Below are 21,347 nucleotides of genomic sequence, written 5' to 3' on the forward strand. Positions count from 1 at the left end.
ATTCCCTGAAGCATATCCTCTGTCTGCCCTCATCTGCAGTGAGTCGCAAGCAGGGTGTAGTATTGTGGTTTTCTCTTGTAATGTTATGTTCTTCACCTGTTTTATATTCTCTTGTCATCATTATTGGAATTGTTCTGATAATTAAGAATCAGAACAATTTGTGTATTCTCTGTATTTATTGCCTTGTGCTAGAATGTTGGGCATTCTTCTACTCGTTTCTCGGTTTGCTTGGTTCACGCCGAGTTGTTATCAGAATAAAGAAGATTGCAACTAATTTACTTGCCTACAGCCTCTTTACTTCAGAATTTCGGCGACAAGCTGAGACCTGCTGACAACCCCACAAACCCGCTTCTATGTGACTTTACACATCATTTCGTTACGTTGTACTTTGAGGCCTATGCTGCAGTGAGACTTCTAATTTTCTGCTAGAATTTTATTTATTACTCTGCCGCTTGATAGGTTGGTGAATTCTACGTGCATCGCATAGAACCTCATTTTCTCAAATGATTCTGGAGCCTTTTGCAAGATTTTCATGCGTCAAATGGTTAGGTAAGGCATCCTTTAAACTTACCTCTGTTCCAACGGTTTACAAAAGCCTGTTTGTGCCCTCGAGCGTAATCTCTTGCTACGGAAGTGAACCGCCGATCTCACGCAGTTCGTCTTCAGAACCACGTTGGTCACGCAAGGTCGTGAACCCGAAGTGCCGTACCTTGGATTTCCTCATCAACCAAGCGCGAGTGTTCTCAGCTCCGGTATGTGCAAATAACCGTTTTTTTCTGAAATTACAAGCACGCGAAACAGCTTTAACTTCGTTTTTGCCATGCTCTACTTATGTAAGTACTTTGTTGTGTTGCTACCAATACCAGTTATTATTACAGTTACAGACAATTCACTACAGTTGCGACAGAGCTGGCGATTTAGGTGTTTTTAAACTGGGATTATTCGACTCAGATGAACGTTTTTCTCCCACAGTGTGTGAGGCAGTTATGAGACATGCTTTTTTCCATAGAAAGCAAAAGAAACACAAATCCATCGATGACTATGTATCAGCCCTTAAGAAATGGGCTATTACGTGCAAATTTGGTAATTTACATGATAACCTTATTCGAGACCAAGTTATAATGTACACTAAAAACAAATCAATTCAAGACAGGCTATGGGTCGAAGGAGACTCTAGCCTGAAAGATATTTTAACCATTGTCAAAAAAAGCAGAACTTTCTGAACGCTGTGCTAAGTTTTCATTAGAGTATACTAAAACTGAGGGGAACAAATCTGTAAATAATATTTCAAATAGTAAAAAGAAATCTTCTTTCAATCCTTCCCAACATAGTAAAAAAGACTTTAAGAAATTTGAACGTGATGACAATTATAAGAATCCTAGCTTTGCATGTTATAGGTGTAAAAGCCCATCCCACTCTGCTCGCTTTGACAAGTGCCCAGCTAGATTAGTCAAGTGCTCCCAATGTGGTCTAATTGGGCATTTTACCAAAGCTTGCATGCGTAAAGGTAAGAAGATGGGTAAAAGTAGGACCTTTTTTATAAAGGAGAGTGATGAGGAACAATCGTCCTCCGAGGATAGTGATGATGAATCTACCTCTAATAGAAGTGGAAAAAATAAATTCTAAACATTTCTAGTCAATCTAGTAGTAAACCTATTTGCTGAGTTTTTAGGTCTCGCGACCTATCAATGCGCATGCGCATTGAGCGGAGCGAGAATTAAAGTGCTCAAAATACTCGTGAAACCACGGGTTTTTTCGTGCGGTTTTCTTCGAGTTGACGTGGCCACAGGCACGCGCTTTTGGGCCATAAACTTTCATGGCCATCTGTTCCCCAGCTCCAGCACCTCCCTTCTCTCTCCCCGCACACAGCCTTAATTGGATTTCTCCTCCCCCTCCCCAGCCAGCTTCCCCCAGGCCATGTTCCCTCCCACCTTTCCTCCTTTCTGTCCCTTCTTTTTTTTTTTTGTGATGTTCTCCACTAGCATTTTACCTCTTTGCTCCATTTCTTGCTACCTTTGCCCGTTTTCTCTCTCCTCTCTTTTTCCTTTCCCTTCTCCTCTCACAAATTTTGTTGTCCCTCTCTCTCTCCGCTGCTCTCACAGTGTCCCTCTTCTCTCTCCACTGCCATTATCCCGCAGTGATTCCTTAGACTCTCCAGCCTCCCCCATCACATTCACACTCTATTCTGTGCGCTCGCCCCCCCCCCCCCTTCTTACTGGCAGCACTGATTAGCCGAGCCAGGCAGGCCTCTCCCAAAGTGCTGCCGTCAAGGTCTGTGCAGACTTGTTTTGATGAAGCTTGTTCGTGGAAACATTGCAGCTCCTCGAAAAAATAAACACAGGTCCTTTAAGAGCTATGTATTGCTTTTGGTGCAGGCTATAATTTGTAAACTCGTTTTTCAGACCCAAACCACTGAAAACAAACGAGGGGGGGGCGTACCCCTTTAATGCATTTTGTTGGAGATGGACTCTTTGTAATGGTTTTCGTGCACTTTAACACTCATCCGGCAGATGGGTTTAGTATTCGCTTTAGGCGAATGTGAACGAGGTAGGTAGCGAGCAATATGTACAGAAAACACACATTGCCCTGGCAGTGATGGGAATCGGACCCAAAACTAAACCTCAAATATTCGTGTTCCAAGATTCTTCATAGCGCTTGGAAGAGACAAAGCGCTTTCAACCTTTCAGTAGCTCTTGCCACGCATCCACCCCTCCCCCAAACCAGAGTTTCATCAACTAGAAGGGATCTAGAAAGAGAAAGTGCTATATGCAATCTTTACTTCGTTGCGCCCCGTTTAAGTGCCCCGCAAGAGCGACTCCACCCCTCAGTTTGAACTTTATACTACGCGAGTGAGCTATGCTGACTTTCTACGAAGCCGCACTGATATATGAACATTTCCTTCTCTTTCCCTTCTTTCGTTATTTTGTCCTGTCCTTTTCACTGTACCTTAAATGGTCCCTCTTATTATGTCCTCTTTCCTTAGACATCATTTTTTCCCTGTATTTCACGTATGCCTTCCCTTTGCACGCTTTTCCCTTCTTTGCACCCTCTCTCAATTTGTCAAAAAACATTTTGCATTGTCGCTTTAATCTCAGTGACCTCGTTTGGCTTCTGTGCCCCCATACCCACGTCAAAGTTAAGGGTCATTAACATTTTTTTCTGCCGCCTCCTCCCCTTGAAGTGGATTTAAGGGGGCTACAATGCTAACCGATCAGGCAAAGACGTTTACATTTGTTATCGGAGGCACACTCGTGCATCCCGGTTTCAGCCGCACCTTCGGTTTCCTGAAAGCGCGGGAGGCTTGGGAAAACAAAACTGAGCCCTCCCCCATTAGCGGGCTAAAATGGGCAGGTCCGACGGAAAGTGTGGATTCAGCGCCGACCATCAGGAGTACATGGGTAGGGGGGGCAGGGTGGAGGGAAGGCTGCTGCTTCACCTCTCTAAACATCATGCTTCTCTTCACCCTGGTGATTCACGCTGCCTCCCTCCCTAAACACCGTGCTTCCCTTCACCCTGCTTCTCGTCCCTGTTCCAAGCTAGTTCAGTGCTTGCCCCAGCCCTCCCTGCTTTTATTATGTCTTGTACAGAAAGGACTCTCTAGGACCATCCTCACAGGGAATGGCACAGCTGTGAATAATAACGAGAGCTGCGTATATTCTATTTCACTTTTCTCCTTGCTGTACAACATCAGCAAGCGTTTTGCTTTTTACCGATGCTGCAGAGCATCGGCAAACACATTGATTGACACATCTAATCGAAAAACAGAGCGCAATATATTGGCTTTGCCAATGCTCATTTACATACTGTATTGCACCCTGCCATTGATATCACTCGAAAGTCGATGGTTCCGTGGGCTGCAATGCGTGCTCTAAATATCCGCATGAAACCGTTGGACCACTGCAGAGCTGGCTTAAGCTTTCGTCCCTCTGAGGTTGATAAAATGCATATAGTTGAGTTTGATAATCCATATTATTCAAGCACCTGCGCAGTGTATGGTGTAAATGATATTATTGAGAATATTATATATATATTATGTACAGGACTTCATTTAAAGCTAAATTTACTAGACATCATAACTGAGCGGCTTATTTTTCCTGTTATTTATTCCTATAATGGGGATGACAAACTCACACAGGCGGCATGTAGTAACTCCTGCTAAAATTACAGCCTATGGTAACAGATTTGTATAGCGCTAAATGTGGCCTCGCAGGCTGTGTGGGTTAGGTACCATCACGCCCTGTCTCGAAGATCCCATCACAGACCGCAGCCTTCTTTGTGTTTGTTTGCATAGTAGTTGCATCAGTAATGTAGGTGTGGATGACATCATATTTGTTTGTGTGTTGTAAATCTTGCTCAGTTTGCAATCACACGCCTAGAATACCCAGTGCAAGGTTTGCAAGCTCTAGTGCAGACCAACGTGCAGCATAATAAGAACCACGACAAACTGCGCTCCTGCAAGTTTATATGAGACCAACTTACAGAATTCAATGTCTGTACTTACGAGTATCAGTGGCTTTAAGAGAGATTTCAACATGAACAAAGCTAACAAGTGCTTCACTATTGAATTACAAAACAAGAAAAACAAATACATTTATTTAAAGTACAGCAGCACTTGTTTTATGAGGATTTGCAGTAACGCATTTACAAGAGTTTGAGCTATTGGCATAGTAAGTGACAATGCCATTTATTTATGTGTTAATTATCAAAACCGATAAATAAAAGGCATTGTCATTTACAATGCCAATAGCTCAAACTGTTGCAAATGCGAGACCTATTGCATTGCAAATTACACTCGCAAGCGAATGATAATAGGCGAAACCTAAAAAGCCTTTTGAACAAACGTAGTAACTTTGCCTCCTTTGAAACAAAGCCTACAGGTTATACTGTGAAAGCAACTGCTTTTCAGTTATATAAAAACAAGCCTTGCAAACAATGTTTATTAATTTGCCTCCTTTTATACAGCGCATACAGCGTCAGCAATTGCCTTTCACTTATATCGAAAACAAGCCTTGCAAATAAAGTTATTCAAGTCGCTGGGTGCTTACAAAAGTAGGAAGCTAGCTGTATTGCAAAGTATCAGGGACACGCGCGCAACGTCTATTGCGATAAGAGAGCTTTATGCCCCCCGTGTCGTGTGTGGCAGCTCACGCTAAAAAAGCTTCAGGGCATACACATATACTTACTCGCTAACTTCAATAACTTCATAGGTGTTAAAAACCGCTGTGCATGTTAAACAGGCTTTGTTGGTAGGTACAATAAAGTGGCGCCTCGCTGGCGCCAGCAAGTGCTTTTCTTTTTGGGTGTTTAAAAGATGATGTGCATCTTAAAGAGGCTTGGTTGCGAAGTACAATGAAATGCCGCCTCACTGGCGCCAGCAAGTGCTTTTCGGTTATACTACAAACAAGCTTTGCAGAATAGATTACACTTTTTCACAATGCTTTTTCTGTGCTAATAACCAAATTGCTACAGGCTCACTCCCCCTTGTATGTCGCACACTACGCTTACACAGCTTCTATCACACACACAGCCTCACTCAAAGGCGTTCCTCACTGGAGTATTTTACAATGCTTTAAAACACTAGCAGCATTGCAAACTCGTGTGTCCCAGCATAAGCCTAAACAGATGTAAGCCACACAAACAACATAATCCTACCAATTCGCTGCTCTTTAAAACAACATTTATATGTTAAAAAAGCTTCCTTTGTTTTTCACCTTTTGTAACATTACTTGTTCTATTTTGCCACTATTTTATCTACTTCGGACCATTGCCATTATAAATTACAATCACTTTTATTTAAGTATTAATTATTTAAAAAAATTAAAAGCCATTGTTATTTGTAATATCAATACATCTAAGTCACGTCAATACAAAACATGTGGCATTACAAATGCTAAAAGTGTCACATTTGCTAAAGTTAAAAGTATTGGCATTGTGAATCACAAAACATAAATATAAAATGTCATTTACAAAACCAATAGCTCCAACTTTCCTACTGCGAGACCTATTGGCAACGACATTGCTTGTTTTTGGTGGGTTTTCATTACAGGTTGCTGCTGATTATGGGTCCCCATACACAATTATTGCAGAAAATATTTGGTCTAGTCATTTTATTGACGTCCTAGGTAATCATTTGGAGCCTTAAGACATCTCTTCCGAAAATTATACTGGTGAAAAGATAAACGTCATAGGTTTTCGAGAACTAATTTTCAGATTTATGGGTAGAAATGCTCTCTGCAAATTGTATGTGGCTATGAAAGGAACATCTGTTTTGGGGTGGAAGGATCAGAAAAAATCTCAATATTATACTTGATCTGAATAGCCCGGAACAAGTCGTTGTAGCATGTGATGGTGAGGACATTAAAAATTGGGTTCTCCATGAATTCCCTGAAGTATTTAATGGCAGTGTTGGTAAGTTAAAAGGTTTTACCCACATGATCAGATTAAAACTGGACGCTACACCCTAAATCCACAAAGCACGCAACATCCCCTTCATTGTTCGAGATGAAGTTAAGGCTGAGTTACAAAAATTATTTGATGCACAAATTACTGAGCCCATTGAAGCCTCTGATTTCACCTTTAGTCGTTGCCAGATGTGCTAACGGCAAGGTTTGTCTATGTGTTGATCTGAGAGGTTTAAATGATCATATTGTGGTAGACCAGTTACCGTTACCCCGCATTGACGAAATTTTAACGTTGACCAGAAATGCCAAGTGGTTCTCCATCATAGACCTGTCCTGTGTCTACCATCAGGTAGATCTTAACAAAAATTCCAAACATTTGACAGATTTTTGTACACTATTCAGCTGTTACCAATTTAGGCACATGCCTTTCGTCGGCAGCAGCCGTCTTCCAAAGACTTATGTTTGAACTTTTTTGTAACATAAAAGAAGTAATTATTGGAATTGTTCTGATTCTTAGGAATTAAGAATCAGAACAATTTGCGTGTTCTCTGTATTTATATTCCTTGAGCTAGAATGTTGGGCATTCTTCTACTCGTTTCTCGGTTTGCGTGATTCACGCTGAGGGGTTGTCAGAATAAAAAAGATTGCAACTAATTTACTTGCCTACAGCCTCTTTACTTCACAGGGCCTGACCAAAGCAGAAGCTGCTTGCCATGCTGCTGAAGTGCAATTTGGCCTGCCCCCTGGACCGTCATGCGCTCTACCCGTTCAAGATCGTGCCGCATCAGCCCTCCTCTGTGTCGGTTATCTAAGCGTGCTTCGGGGCTGTGGGCTCGTGTGGCAGCTTTCTTGCTTGGGACTCTCCATTTGGCTGCAGCAGGGAAGGGCTTTATTAAAGTGAGACCTGTTAGCTTTGTCAATGCTTGTTAGGCTCTGGGTTGATCAGCTGCTCGTGGGGGGTTCCACTCCTGTGCAACACGGCATATAATGTGATAACCGCGCTCATATGTTAATTAATTAACAGCTCGGTTGTTCAGTATAGACTTCAAAAGTATTGCGGCACCAAAATGAAAACAAAGCAAACGTCCTGCTTCAATAAGTGGCGGTATGTTTTAAAATATTTTTGTAAAAAACTGAAGCTGCCTATTTCACTCTTGAATCCTCATTCATAGTTAATTGTATCGTCTTTATAGATTTATAGTTAACCCAATTAGATTTTAAGTACTGCTTTTTTGGCAGTAACTATGTAGTATCTTTTAAAATGTGAACATCCTCTGCACTGTCAAGGTGTTGTGTGGTGATAATAATATAGACTATGCCTTTGTTTTTATGAACGGTTCTTGGCTGGCACATTTTCGTTTGTCAAAGCAGAAGTATGTACATTTTTTGTAAAATACCTGGGAGGTTTACGTATGTATTTATTTACAATTACAAAAATATCCCTTTCAGGCACCACTTCACACTCCTGTCACGTCGGACAGATTTGGAATTTTAACAAAGAAGCATAGGATTCCTGTTCCAATTCTTCCAGGTATGAATTTAGAATTTGAGTTTTCGGTTTTTAAACAAAATACTTTTGTTTCTAAAAACGTGTATCACTTTTCAAACCGGAAGTATTTAGTAAGTTGAACATTGCTGCATCTCCGAGTCTTGGCTGCCAAAATACTATAGGTGGTTTCCAGGCTCCGTTCAGGAGAGCCACTTTTGGGTCTCATCTTAAGGATATCTAAATGAAAATAATTTCCATGGCCAGAAGTTCTCCTTAACGCCTCCCCGACCCCCCCCCCCTATATTTGTCATAAGTTCTGGATTCCTCGAACTGTTTGACAACCTTAACTATGCCTTTACAAATGCAGCTGTTCAAAATGTACTACCAAAAAAATATTTGTTTTCATTCACAATCATTTTCCATTAAATATTTACTGTTACAGCGCTTGGAAGAATGACATTTGAAAAATTCATTTGACACAATTGTTCTGAAAAACTGTGTAGTAATGTGTATGCTGTTGTGTTACTTTAAGTACTTCCATGTATTTACACTTATGATCTGTGATGTCACCTTTGGAACATCTGTTATGAAGATTCCTGTTGGTGTCATCTTGAGGTTTTCTTCTGAACCTGGTGGAGCGGTTTTCCTCTGCTCCACGACCTTGTAGTCTAATAAATACTTATTTACGCCTCAATTACTACAAATTGTAGAACGAAATTCCAATGGTGCATTTCCTCACTGATCAGTGCATCCACTACTCAACCTCCACAGGATAAGTTTTGAGCCTTAATTCAATAAGCTTATGTAGGAAAGTGGGTTTCTGTTGCAGTAACCCCGCACTTTTTGCCAGACTACTGATGCACTTTTTCTTGGTGTGCCCTGGGTCCCTGCCAATCAGGTTCCCAGGGCCTGGGTTCTTTCCCCAAAGCTAACCAAATTGGCATCTCTGGCCACATGTCAGCCCCTGTTAAATGGTACCATGGGTACCCATGTCTATGTGACCAGAGAAGGCCTCAAAGGGCTGCAGCATTTATTGTGCCACCCTTAGAGGCTCTGTACCCTGACACTCACACACTGCTATTTCAGGCTGCGTATCTTGGTGCAAAACAAAGTGAAGAGTCGACATGGCACACATGCCTGTGTGCCATGCCCACAAGCTACTGCCCTGGCATACATCAGTCACACCTCTAGCTGGGTGCCCTATGCCAATGGTGAGGGTACGGGTGCGTGAGCCCTGTACCCCTACAATACCCATGTCCATTCCTGGGCACTGTAAGTGCAGTCCTGCCATTAAGAGTATATGGTGCTGGGAGTTTGTCATTGCGAACTCCACAGCACCATAATGGCTACACTGAAGACTGGGAAGTTTGTTATCAAACTTCTCAGCACATTAAACCCGCACTGATGCCAGTGTGGGATTTAAGTTTAAAGTATTTTATTGAAAGAGTACAAAGATAGAAAAAGACTGGCATCAGTGCTATGATCCGGGGAGCCCATCTCAAAGTAGCGCCAGGTACCCCACGGTTTGAAGTAGGGGCTATGTTGGCTCCGCTCCCGCGTGCATAAAATGAAACAACACTCTCTAAGGTAGGAACAAACCCTCTGTACCCTTCCCATTTTGAAGAAACTACCCCCCCAACTCCCTCCCTCACCCTACACCCCTACCTCCCTCCTTTCCCCCATCCAGTGCCTTGTTCAGCCGAACGTACATGTCTCTGCCCCCACTCCTCTCCCTCGCGCTACCCGACCCGCTGGGTGTTAAGCAGTGTAATCTATCGGTGGTGTACGTCTCAGTAATCTCAGGTACCTTGGACAGGTAAGTTCCTTGAATTCTGTGGCTAGTAGTGCATGGAATGGTTGCCATAGCTCCTCAAATTGTTCCACCTCCCTAGCCATCATGAGTGACAATTTCTCCATGCCCAGGACATGCCATAATCTGTGCAGCCAACCTGTAGTGGAAGGGGCAGTGGTCGTGCGCCAGTGTATTAGGATGTTTTGAACCGCTGAGCCCAGCGAAATGGCAATTTGTCTACCCCTGCGGGATTTCAATGGGTACATCAACCCATTAGGGAGGCCCAGTAGGACGTATGCTGGGAGGCGGGGCAACTCTATTTCAAAGTGAGCATCGATCTCGTCAAGCACCTCCTTCCAGTAGGAATGTAATAGCGGGCACTCCCATAAGACATGTGTCAGCGTACCTGGTTGCCCACACTCCCGCCAACAGGTGTTCTCAATATGCCGATTCATCTCATGCAACCCGCGGTATGATACCAATATGTAGATACTTTGGTAAATGTTTCGGTGAGTCCTATATGATATGCAGAATGCCGTGCGCGATACGAAATCTGGTCCCACTCTTTATGGCTCAGTGTCTTGCCCAGCTCCCTGTTCCATCGCTCTCTACCAGGATTATGAAAGTGGAAGGGAGGGGGTTGCAACATTTTATAGAGATCCGTGATGAGTTTTGCGTCTGAGGTGCGTGTTACCAACCATTTCTCGTACGGCAGCAGCTTCCTGTCTGCCGATTCTCTCACCTGCGGCTGTAGAGCCCAGTGTCGCTCCTGCCAGTAGCACATCCTGTCCGTTTCGGACAACCGGTAGTCCTCTTTGAGACTCTGAAAAGAGAGGACCCCGTCCGCCTCGTACAGTTTAAAGAGAGCCCTGACCCGGCAGCACGCCAGTGCGTGAAGGCTCCCGGTTCTGTCCCCGGCGTAAAATCCGGGTTGTCTACAATGGGTGTGAACGGAGAGGGGAAATGTGGTGAGGTCGTGGGTTTTGTTGGTGGCGTCCCACACCCTTAGCGGGACCCGCGTGACAAAAGACGCGTAGAGGTTTGGAGGGCGGTGCGCTCTACGCAGGAAGGGCACCTTCTGTAAGGGACGGCCCGCCACCGCCTGGTCCTGGAATAGCCAGTGCTTGTCTGACTCCCACCTGCTCCATTCCACCAGATATCTCAGCTGCACCGCTTGAAAATATTTGCGTAGGTCTGGGATACCCAATCCTCCGGACTCAGGAGCCAACGTGGAGAGAGCCCTCTTCATCCAAGGTTTGCGGCCCTGCCAAACAAAGCAGGATAAGTCCGCCTGTGTCTGCTGGATCCATCCCTTGGGTGGTTGCAGCGGCAGTGCCCGGAACAGATACAAGATCTGGGGGAGGACTGTCATTTTGACCGCCGCTACCCTACCAAGCCAGGATATCAAGCCTTTACCCCATCTCCCCAATTCCTCCTTGATCTTCCTACCCAGGGCCGCATAATTAGCAGTCACCATTGTCTGCAGCGTGGGTGCCAGCAGGATACCCAAGTACTGGACTTGGCGGGCCGACCAATGCATGGGGAAGAGTCCCTGCAACTCCTGTCTCGTTGCAGATGTCAGAGAGATGTCTAGTGCTGCTGATTTCCCCATGTTCATTTTGAATCCTGCCACTCTTGAAAAGGCCTCCAGTTCGCAAATGCACGCGGGCAAAGCACGCCTCGGGTCTTCTAAAGTCAGTATCACATCGTCCGCGTAGAGGCTGACCGTGTGGGTATACCCTCCCATCTTCCCGCCGGTCGCGTCCAGGTTCTGCCGTATTCTCTGGGCGAATGGCTCCATGTACATAGCGAACAGGAGTGGGGATAGTGGGCACCCCTGTCTAGTGCCTCGTTCAATGCTAAACCTCTGTTTAAACACTAAGGAACGAAATTTCTCGCCTATACCCATCCTCTCCATTACCCGCTCTAAATCAGGCCAGTGCACCCGGTCGAACGCTTTTTCAGCGTCGACCGATAACAGCATTCTTTCCCCAGGGACCCGAGAGGCCTTTTCCAAGATATGTACCACTCTCTTGGTGTTATCCACCGTCTGCCTCCCGGGTACAAAGCCAGCCTGGTCCGGTTCCACCAGACCCGGCAGGTGGAGCGCCAGTCTAGCCGCAAGACTCCCCGTGTACAGTTTGAGGTCAACATTTAAAAGGGAGATCGGTCGGTACGATCTGCATCGGGTCCGGTCCTTTCCCGGTTTGGGTATGATCGACACCGTGGCTTGTAAGAGATCAGGTGGGATAGCTGTGGTAAATATTTTACCGTATACGAGTTTGCCAGATAATTTCGGAAAATTAAAGAAAACAGCTCAATCAAATGAGCAGAGTCCGTGGTGTCTGAGTCATAAGGGCTTTAATCATAAATGATAACTAAATGACTCGAGTCAATGGAGATCTAATCCATCAATACAAGGGTTCGGGTATGCAATGATGGCAGGAAAAGATGTCAACGATTTATTCACAGTACATGACATATATAGTAAAATGACACAATAGCATTGAATACAGTAGGCGTGACAAGTGAAATGTATATGATAAGAACACATGTGCGTAGCAAAAAGGCGTGAACATGGGTGTGCACAGAGGCGTGAACTAGAAACGTCACAGAAAAGTGTCATAAGTGGGTGGATGCTTCGAGAATTCTTGCAGAGTCAGCTGAAACCTGTGGCCTGGATGTGCGCGCAGCTAATATGACGTGTGATTGACGTGCAACGGGAGGAAGCTAAAGGTCTGACTTTTAACACTAGTAGAGGAGACAGAAGTCTGGCATGTCAGATCGACCTGTCCCTATAACATATCTGATATCTAGTATTTGGAGGATGTGTAATCTAGAGGAAAAGGTCTCTTGGGCAGAGGCTACTCTATACTGAATGTTAGTGCGTGCATAGGTGTCTGCGTGTCTACGTGCGAATGCTCGAAGTCAGGGGCCTACCATGGTAACGGGAACTGTAAATTACTTGCACGGAGACAGGGAGACTTGCTCTTTGCTCTGCAGCCGGGGATATGTTTACCTAAATCACTAGACAGGAATGTGTTTTCGAGGAGCTGAGCTGGCTACGCTGATAACTTGAAGGCAAAATACAGTTTTTGGCAGGCAGACCAGGCCGAGCCGGGCACCGCTCGCTTGGCAGGAAGTAAGGCAGGGGTCAGGGATGCGTCTCCATGCTGCAGCTTTCAGAGACCGAGGCAGAAGTGACTTGAAGACAGAAATCAGGGCCTAGCTCGGCAGAGCCAGGAAAAACATGAAAGTGCACCATATAAAGACGGTGGCACGGTATACTTAGGAACTGAATTATCAATCCATTCATGGTGGATCTGATAGAGGACATGTTAACGTTGGACGCAAATGTGTTTGCGTCTTCAGATTCGGTCGTGGAGGGAAGTTACATGTACTTGAAGTGCGTACATGGAGCCGTTGGGGTCTACGTTAGGGGACACAATTGACCATAAAAATTTCAATTACCTCATAGCCCCCGGTGTGGAGAAGGAGCTAAACAGCGTAGTCAAGATGGGCGCCAGCGTGGCACTGAACGTTCTATAAAAGAGTGCGGTGTAGCCATCCGGGCCAGGGGCCTTCCCATGTTTGAGTCTAGAGATGGCAGTAATCACCTCCTCGACCCGGATCTCTCTTTCTAAATATTCTGTTTGTGACGGTGCTAGGGACGAAAGGGTGACCGTATCCAAATAGTCCTCCGACTCCTGTGCCATCGGGTGCTCCCCTGCGTATAGCTCGGCATAAAATCGACGGAAGGCCTCGGCTATCTGGGTGTCATCTGTGACCGTCATGCCGTCACCAACCGCAATCTCTTTCACCCGGTGGCGTTCGTGTGCCACCCTGAGTTTGTTTGCTAAAAGGCGACCACACCTATCTCCCCCCGTGTAATAAGCGCGCTTCAGCCACAGCGCCGCATATTCCGCCCTGTCCATGTCCAAGGACGACAGGAGTTTCCTCGCTGCCTTCAGCTGCCTCCAGATCCTGGGGGCCCCAGTGCGGCGATGCACCTGTTCAAGTTCCCGGACTTTTTGCGTGAGTCCGTCTCGCTTTTGTCGCCGTTCCCTGTTCTGCGCCGAGGAGATCGCAATGAATTCTCCCCTCACTACCGCCTTAAGTGCCGCCCACTGGGTCGCCAACGAGGTGTCAGTGTTATCATTGTGTGATTGGAATTCCCTGATCGCATCCATAACGCGTTGCACCACTGTTTTTTTATGCAGGAGAGTGTCTCTGAGGCGCCATACCCCGCGGGGAGCCCAGTCTGCTGGCAGAGAGAAGGTCCCCGAGACCGGCGCATGATCTCATAGAAAGATGACTCCTATTTCAGACGTCGTGGCTAAATCGCAGACCGGTCCGGTAACTATAAGGAGGTCCAATCTGGAATATGTCTTGTGTGCGTGTGAATAGTAAGAGTAGTCCCGATCTGTGGGGTGAAGGTGGCGCCAGAGATCGTGAAGATCCAAGTCTGCCAGTTGGGCCTTTCCTGCCTGCGACAGTTCCTCAGTCTGTGGGTAACGCTGAGCCGACCTATCCACAGCTGAGTCAAACACCATATTTAGGTCCCCCCCCAAAATGATGTGTCTGTCTGGGGAAGCTGTTATGTCCACTAACGCTGATCGAAGGAAGCGGTCTTGATGCTCATTCGGACTGTATATCGCCCCAATGGTAAACGTCAAGGCCCCTAGTTTGAATCTGTGCGCTAAGAGTCTCCCCTTCTGCTCTTCAAACTTGTGTAGAACCTCTCCCCTGAAGGACTTAGACACTAAGATCGCCACCCCAGCTGTTTTGGTGGTGTTCGATGAGAAGAACTGCGTGGGAAATATGCGGGATCGCAGTCTGTGGCAATCACGTGTGAGCAGGTGAGTCTCCTGGAGACAGATGTCCGCCTGCGTGTCCTCTAGCAAGGACATGACCGCCCTCCTCTTAACGGGGTTGTTAAGCCCCTTGACATTAAGGGTCACTACCTTAAGGGTCGCCATGGTGGATCAGAACATGGTGATAGAAGCAGTGGATCAGTGTCATAGAGGGACGGCTCGTGGGCCAAACAGCCACAGGTGCCCCGTCGGGGCAGCGCGGATGCATCAAGAGCACTGGACGGACTGTACCTAACCCTCCCCCTACCCAACTCCCAACCCCACTGTCCCACAACTCCCCAACTCTCCCCTCCCCCACACCCATCCCTCTACCCCAACTCCCCCACCCCTCCCCGCCCCCCAGCACCTTCGGAAGTATTGTCCCAGCCATGTCCTAACCGGACAAGTCTGTGGTATAGTATCTGAGTGGACGTCCAGCCACACCCTTACACCCTCCGCTCCCTCCCCTCCCCCCCATGTCCCCAAGCCTGCAGTAACAGCAATGCTATGTCGTTCTCCCCCCGGAGCAGTCTTACGCTGTCAACGCGACACCCTCATTTACAGCAGTGTCTCTGGATGCCATGTCGGCCAGAATGGTGAGCAAGCCTGGCCTCTGGGACGCCGCCGATGTTGTGCGCCTCGAGACCCTGCGCCAACCGTCATCAGTTGCACGTCTCCTTCGTGGCGAGGCAGACTCCTCTTCCTCCGCGGTGATCCCTAATACTTCACACGTGTCCTGCAGAGACCACAGTTGATGCATCTCACCGTTCCATTTGAAGATGAGGCGGAAAGGGTGGCCCCACGAGCAGGATGTCTCGTGTTGTTTTTAGAAAGTCCGTTGCGATTTTAAATGCTTTACGCTTTTGTAGGGTAATAGTGGACAGGTCCTGATATAAGGCCACAGGGTGCCCGCGATAGGCCAGTGAAGGTTTTTTCCGTGCCTCTGTCATGATCCGTTCTTTCAACGGGAAGTCTGGGAGAAAGGCCAATATGTCCGGAGGTGGGGCTGTTGCACGCCTCTGGGGTCCCACTCTATGCGCCCTGTCTATCCGTATAGGAAAGTCCGCTGCTTCTCCCAGTATGTCTCTGAAGAGCTCCCGTAGGTAGCCCGCCACATCCGAGCCCTCTTCCGTCAATGGTATTCCTCGAACCCTTATATTGTTCCGCCGAGACCTATTTTCCAAGTCCTCATTGTGTGCTTGGAGGTCCATCTGCTGGTTCCTCAGGCGCAGCACTTCTTGCTGTAGTTGCGTAATTTCCTCGTCCTGCCGTTGCGTAGAGCATTCCACTGTGACCACTCTCTCCCCTAGGCCGTCCACCTCTCTCCGTATTTCACGTACCTCCCCTGCCACTTCCTGCTTTAGCGCTTGGAAATCTTCTCGCAACGTGCCGAAGAGAGATTCCAAAAAGGACCTGGTGACCGGAGGTTCTCCGTTTCCTGCTGAATGAGAGCAACCCGCCGCGCTCGGTGAAGGCAGATTCCTGTCCCCCCTGGCCTGGGACCTGCCGAGCATCTCGGGGAGCGTGCGATCATTCCTCATACTGCCCTTCTGATTCGCCATCTCGTCCGCGGGGCCGCCTCGCTGTTCACAGATCACCCGCCTAACCAGGCCTCAGGGCTCCAACCCCACGCACCCCCTCCCGGTGGGGGTCGGAGTATCCCGATTGTTCCAATCCTAGGTATGCCACTCCAGGTAGGCTGCAGCTGCGTGTACCCCTCAGTCTGTGCCGATGTCACCAGTGCAATGGCCGGTCCGGCGCCCCTGTAGCGTCCAATCCTTTAGGCTGTGCGCCTCGGTCGCGGAAGGGTCACCAGGCATCCCCCCCCCCCTGTTTGACCGATGGGGGACTCTCCAGCTATTGATCACCCGGGTTATTCAGCGCGCGACACCACAGGAGCCAGACCTCTGCGTGGTCGGCGTGGACTCCTGCGCCAGATCGTCTCGTGAGTCCCCTACACGCACAGGCAGGCCACTTCGGTAGTATCAGGTCCGGACCCTTTCGGCCGCCCCCGGTCTCCACACCTGGGGTGGTTGCAGACGAGCACTCTGACTCCGTTCCCCACGGGGAATAGGCTACAGTGGTCCCCGATGCAACAGTGGCTCCCGTGATCCGTGTCTGATGCGCCCTCCCGCAGGACACCGAGGCTCCTGAAAATGCCCTCCTTAGCCCGGGCGCCTTTGCCCCTCTCTGGCTACGCAGCGGGCACGTACTGGGCCCAGTCCCTTTCTACTGTCCGCGTGGCACGGTCCCTTCACGGCAGGACCCAGCTCCTCCCCCGGGCCCCCTCTTAATAGGCCGCAGCCGCGACCCCAAGTCAATCGGCCGCCCCCAAAGTGTCTCTGAGGACTCAGTGCACCGCAGTAGTCTGTCGGCCCCCTCCTCACCTCTCGGGGCGTCTATGGCGGGCTTCCGCTCCGCTGCTGGTCTCCTCGCCGCACTCTGCGTCAGCGCGGTCCTGGGCCTCTTCCGCACCTGACCTCGGGGCCCGCTGTATGTAGCCCCTGGACAGACGAATCCAGTACGATTCCCTGGGCAGCACTGGTTCAGGGTCCCGTCGCGGTAGTCTCCGGACCAGTCTTCGTCTCCTGCGTCACCTTCTCGCTGGTCCGCAGAGCCGCCTCCAGCGGCCTCGAGTTGTGACGGAGCCGGCGTCAAGGGGAGGGGCCAGCCGGCGTCTCACAGGGTATCCCCCACCACTGCTGCGGCACCCGGGTTGCTTCACTGCTGCACCTCGCAGCACAGCCGCAAAATTCGTTGGGCTCCGAGGACAGTTACTCTCCCGGCTGTGTCTCGGCTGCCGTCCGCCGCAGCTTCCGACCTCGGAGCTCGGTCTGCACCGCACCCGGGCCACTGCTTCCCCGGGCATTTTCTGGGCCGGACCCTGGTCTGAGAGCAGCCCGGCAGTTTCCGACACCCTTCCGACTCAGCCTGGCGCCGGAGGGGGGAGAACAAGCAATTCGGAAGGCTTAGGGCCGGGGCCGGTTCGGGAGCTCCGGGCAAAAGCGTCTCCTCACTCCGCCATCTTGGCCACGGCCCCCAGTGTGGGATTTAAGGTAAAATGCACAAGAGACGGCATCTTGGAGATGCCCCCTGAAATTCGACCAACTCCTTGTGACCTGACTGAGTGGCTGCTTAGGCTGCCACCACTATACATGTTTCTGGACCCCTGGGTCAAGAGTTTGCTACTCTCAGGGGCCTGAAACAATGCACATCCTGGGACCAGGTGTCAAGCCTCCTCCCCTAGGATGGGCAGGGTTCACAAAGGAGAGGCTTCAAAGGCATGCCACATGCCGCCATTGTGAGCCTTTCCAGACCATTTGCTGCTTTCAGCAAGTTGTCCCCACTGGTTCTACCCCCACTTTGGGTAGGAGAACCGGTGGGAAAAACAAGTGAGGAAGAGAGGTGTGCCCTCCCCTGCCAACTCCACCCCTAAGGTGGGGGAGGCAAGGTGAAGCACAACCTCGAGTCCCCGCCATCTTGAGGATGGAGGGACCCAGCCAAGCAGGGACAGGCTCCTGCCCCCTCCCACTGGAGAGTGGCAGAATAGGGGGTGTACCCACCCCAGGCCCATTGGTCGCGGCCCTTTATCTACCTGTAACACCCCTACATTTATTATTTAGGGGCACCCTGAACCTTCCATCCTCAGATCCAGCAACCACAAGAAGAGAAGGACGAGAAGCCGTACAGAGCTAACACGAGGGCGATGCCCACTGACTTGGCCCCAGCCCTACAGGCCTGTCTCCCCTCAAACCTGCCCCTGCAAAACCCCAGCATTTCCAGCAGCCAGCAACCTCACAAACCCCGGAAGACCTGCCTGCCTTCACTTGCGAGACTGTTTCTCCCGTGAACACTGGACGTGTTTAAACTGCAGCTTCTGGTGCCAGCCAAGAACTGCGAATCCAGCCCACTCTGCACCCGCCGAACCCGGCCCAAGCGGAAAAATACCACGAGAGGTCCCCCTGGCGATCCTGACCCAAGATCCGGCGACCCCTGACCTGCCTCAAGCCCCCAGACGACGCCTGCAGCCTCAATCCAGAGGACCCCCCCCTACTGCGACCAGAGCGGGTAAGAAAATCCGACTTCCACAGGCACCCCTGCACCCGACGCCCCACAGCCTTGTGTGCCCAACCCAGCAGTACCTAACCAACCCTCAACATCCCAACTTACCCCTCGAAGTGGTGGTCTCTCCTGGAAGATCTTCGTCCCCGAGCCTGCAGTGTTTCTTTGTCCCGGAGAATGTCCATTGAAATCAACAGGGCACCCGACCTCAAACCAGCACCCTGCCTGCCTAGTGCTGCTGAGGGTGCACCTTTGGTGCTGCTTTGGTCCCCAACTTGGCCTGAGCTAAACCCTAGGAGCTTTGCTCCCACAACCCTGTGGCCTGCTTGCCAGTAGCCACCAACCGGAGTCCCTCTATCCTCCGTAGGATAACATTGGGCCTTAACACTCTGCACCCGGCCAGTGCCTCACTGACCCTGGGAGACCCCTGAGTCTAACCCCAGAACCCTACCTCTAAAGACCAAGTACTTACCTCGAAACCGATAACCCGTTTTTCCCTATAGGATAACATTGACATTTTTTCTCCCAAAAAGTTTCCAAGTGTCGACTTTTGAAAACTAAGAATATTCTTTAAAAATCGCACAAATAACCAAAACTAATTCTCTCAACTGTTTGCAGGAAAGGTCCCAGTGCTGAATCTTGGTATCCAGCACTGAATCTTGGTATCCAGCACTGAGTAGGAAAAGAAACGTAAAAGTAACTTACCTGTGAATTGAATTTCCTCCCATAGGATAACATTGGTGGTTCTGTGTGAAAGTTTGTCAACTTTTGAAATACAAGAATATTCTTTATAAATCGTACAACTAACTAAAACGCATTTAATCAACTGTTTTCAGGAAATGTCCCAGTGCTGAATCTAGGATCCAGCACTGTGTTAGAAAAAGTAATCAGAAAAGTAACTTACCTGCAATTTATTGAAAAAGCCTAATGATTCCAATGTACTGTATTGCATTCTACTGCTCCCCTGTAAGTCAAACAAAGTACAATTCCTTTTGCATTTTCAAACAGTTCTATAACCAGTAACTTATTACTGAAAAGTATTTAATGCGTACCTGTTCCAGGCTTGCTTGGTTGTAAAAAAAAATAAACAACAATATATTTTTTCTACAAAAACAATTGGCCTAGAGTTCAGTTCTTGAGTGTGTGAATTAATTTGCTGACTGAGTGGGTACATCAAATGCTTAACACTGTCCTCTGATACTGCCTTACTGCTCGACCAAGCTACCACTTTAGAGAGTAACGTTCTATCTAACTTTAACCTCTGCCAAACTCTGGAGAACCCTTAGACTCATTTCATTTGCTTTATTCGATTTTGATTTAAAAATTATAAAAGCGTACAGTTAAAAACAATCATAAAAACATACTTGCATTAGCACCATATCTATAAGTTAAAAAACATACACCCAGCCTGTGTGGGTAATTTCCTTCTTAGTTACACGTATTTCAAAAGATCAGCATTCATAGTTCTATTGTTACAAAAATTGTCCCATAATATAAGCAAATTAATAGCGCTTTCCACGCTTGTAACTGTTGTACAGTGGTTCTGGCCCATTGAAAGCGGAAGGGCTACTACCATTCCATACACAGGCGCTTCAACCCATCAGATAGTTGTACCTTGCATTTGGTCTTGAAGGGGAGATGTATTGCGCACTAGGGTAAAAGTTATGTAAGTCCCAGGTGGATATGGGACCGTCTCCTTCTTGGGGCTGCCAAGTTTATAAGTATGGGACAACGTGTCTGTTCCTAAATTTTACTAACACTAGGTCACCAGGAATATCTTTTGGGGAGGAGACTAACCAGCCCACCCTTCTACCACTCAATATTCGACCATCAAGGTCGGGTGGCAGGGTCTATTATTTGCTAGCCAAAATGTAAACTTGTTAAGTAAGTCTTGCTGTCTTTCGGGTTTACCATATGGGAGTACTGGTACTCCCGCCAGGACAGACACAAATGGGGCAGCCTCCGGGGGTAGGTGTATATGGGGTACCTTTGTAATCTCTGTTCTAGCAAGGTTGTGCTGCGTTGATACGGGTTTGGAAGCGACCCTTGGAGCTTTTGAGACTATTGTATCAGAGGCTAGCAACTGAATTTGAGCACATTTGCTTAATGTAGGAGGCGTAGTCTCTTTAAAGGCAGCAGATGGCTGAGAGCGGTTAGGTGTTTTGATAATTTTGGTGGGTGGGAAGCTATCCTTAATCCTTTCTTCTATTCCCGTCAGCCTATCCCCTAGAGTGTTAATTTTTTCCAACAAAGGTGATAAGAGGGATTTGACCAGTAGTTCAATCTGGGACAGTAAAGCCTGCTGGGAAGAAGGTACTGTCTGGTCAAACTTTGCTGCTGTTTCTGTGGTTAAAGGGGAGTTATTAGAAGACCATGAAGACAAAGAGGGGCTTAGACACAGTTTTTGTAGCTTTGGGTGGTTCCCATTTTGTTTAATCCCATCGTGCTTCCTTTTAACACAAGAGATCTGTGGGAGTACTGTGCTTTGAGTGTTCACTTTTTTAGGTGAGAGGGGGGGTTTCTGCGGGCAGTCATTAATAGGTAATGTACAGCCACTAAATAAGGTACAGGATGGAACATTGTTTTGTTCGTTTATCGGTTCCAATGGAACGTACCTGGATTTACACAGATTATTTAATTCCTCCCACAGTGCAAGGCATTGTGCAGAGCCAGCTGTTTGCAAAGAAGATTGTATGCTGGGAGTGGTGGGTGTGCTAACTATGAACTGGCGTTAATCATTTTCTTCTGTT

The 21,347-nt window shown here is 48.1% G+C and overlaps 1 protein-coding gene across 1 annotated transcript in view; it reads left to right on the forward strand.

Moving 5' to 3' along the window:
* ETFDH (electron transfer flavoprotein dehydrogenase) overlaps window positions 1-21,347 on the forward strand; it is a 412,507-nt gene that overhangs the window by 124,410 nt on the left and 266,750 nt on the right. The window contains exon 4 of the mRNA XM_086962357.1: window positions 7,851-7,932. Within this exon, the coding sequence (XP_086818483.1) occupies window positions 7,851-7,932 (82 nt within the window). The remainder of the gene's footprint in view (window positions 1-7,850; window positions 7,933-21,347) is intronic.

This window comes from Lissotriton vulgaris, chromosome 3_1 (assembly GCF_964263255.1).
Source record: "Lissotriton vulgaris chromosome 3_1, aLisVul1.2, whole genome shotgun sequence".
NCBI classification, from domain to species: domain Eukaryota; kingdom Metazoa; phylum Chordata; class Amphibia; order Caudata; family Salamandridae; genus Lissotriton; species Lissotriton vulgaris.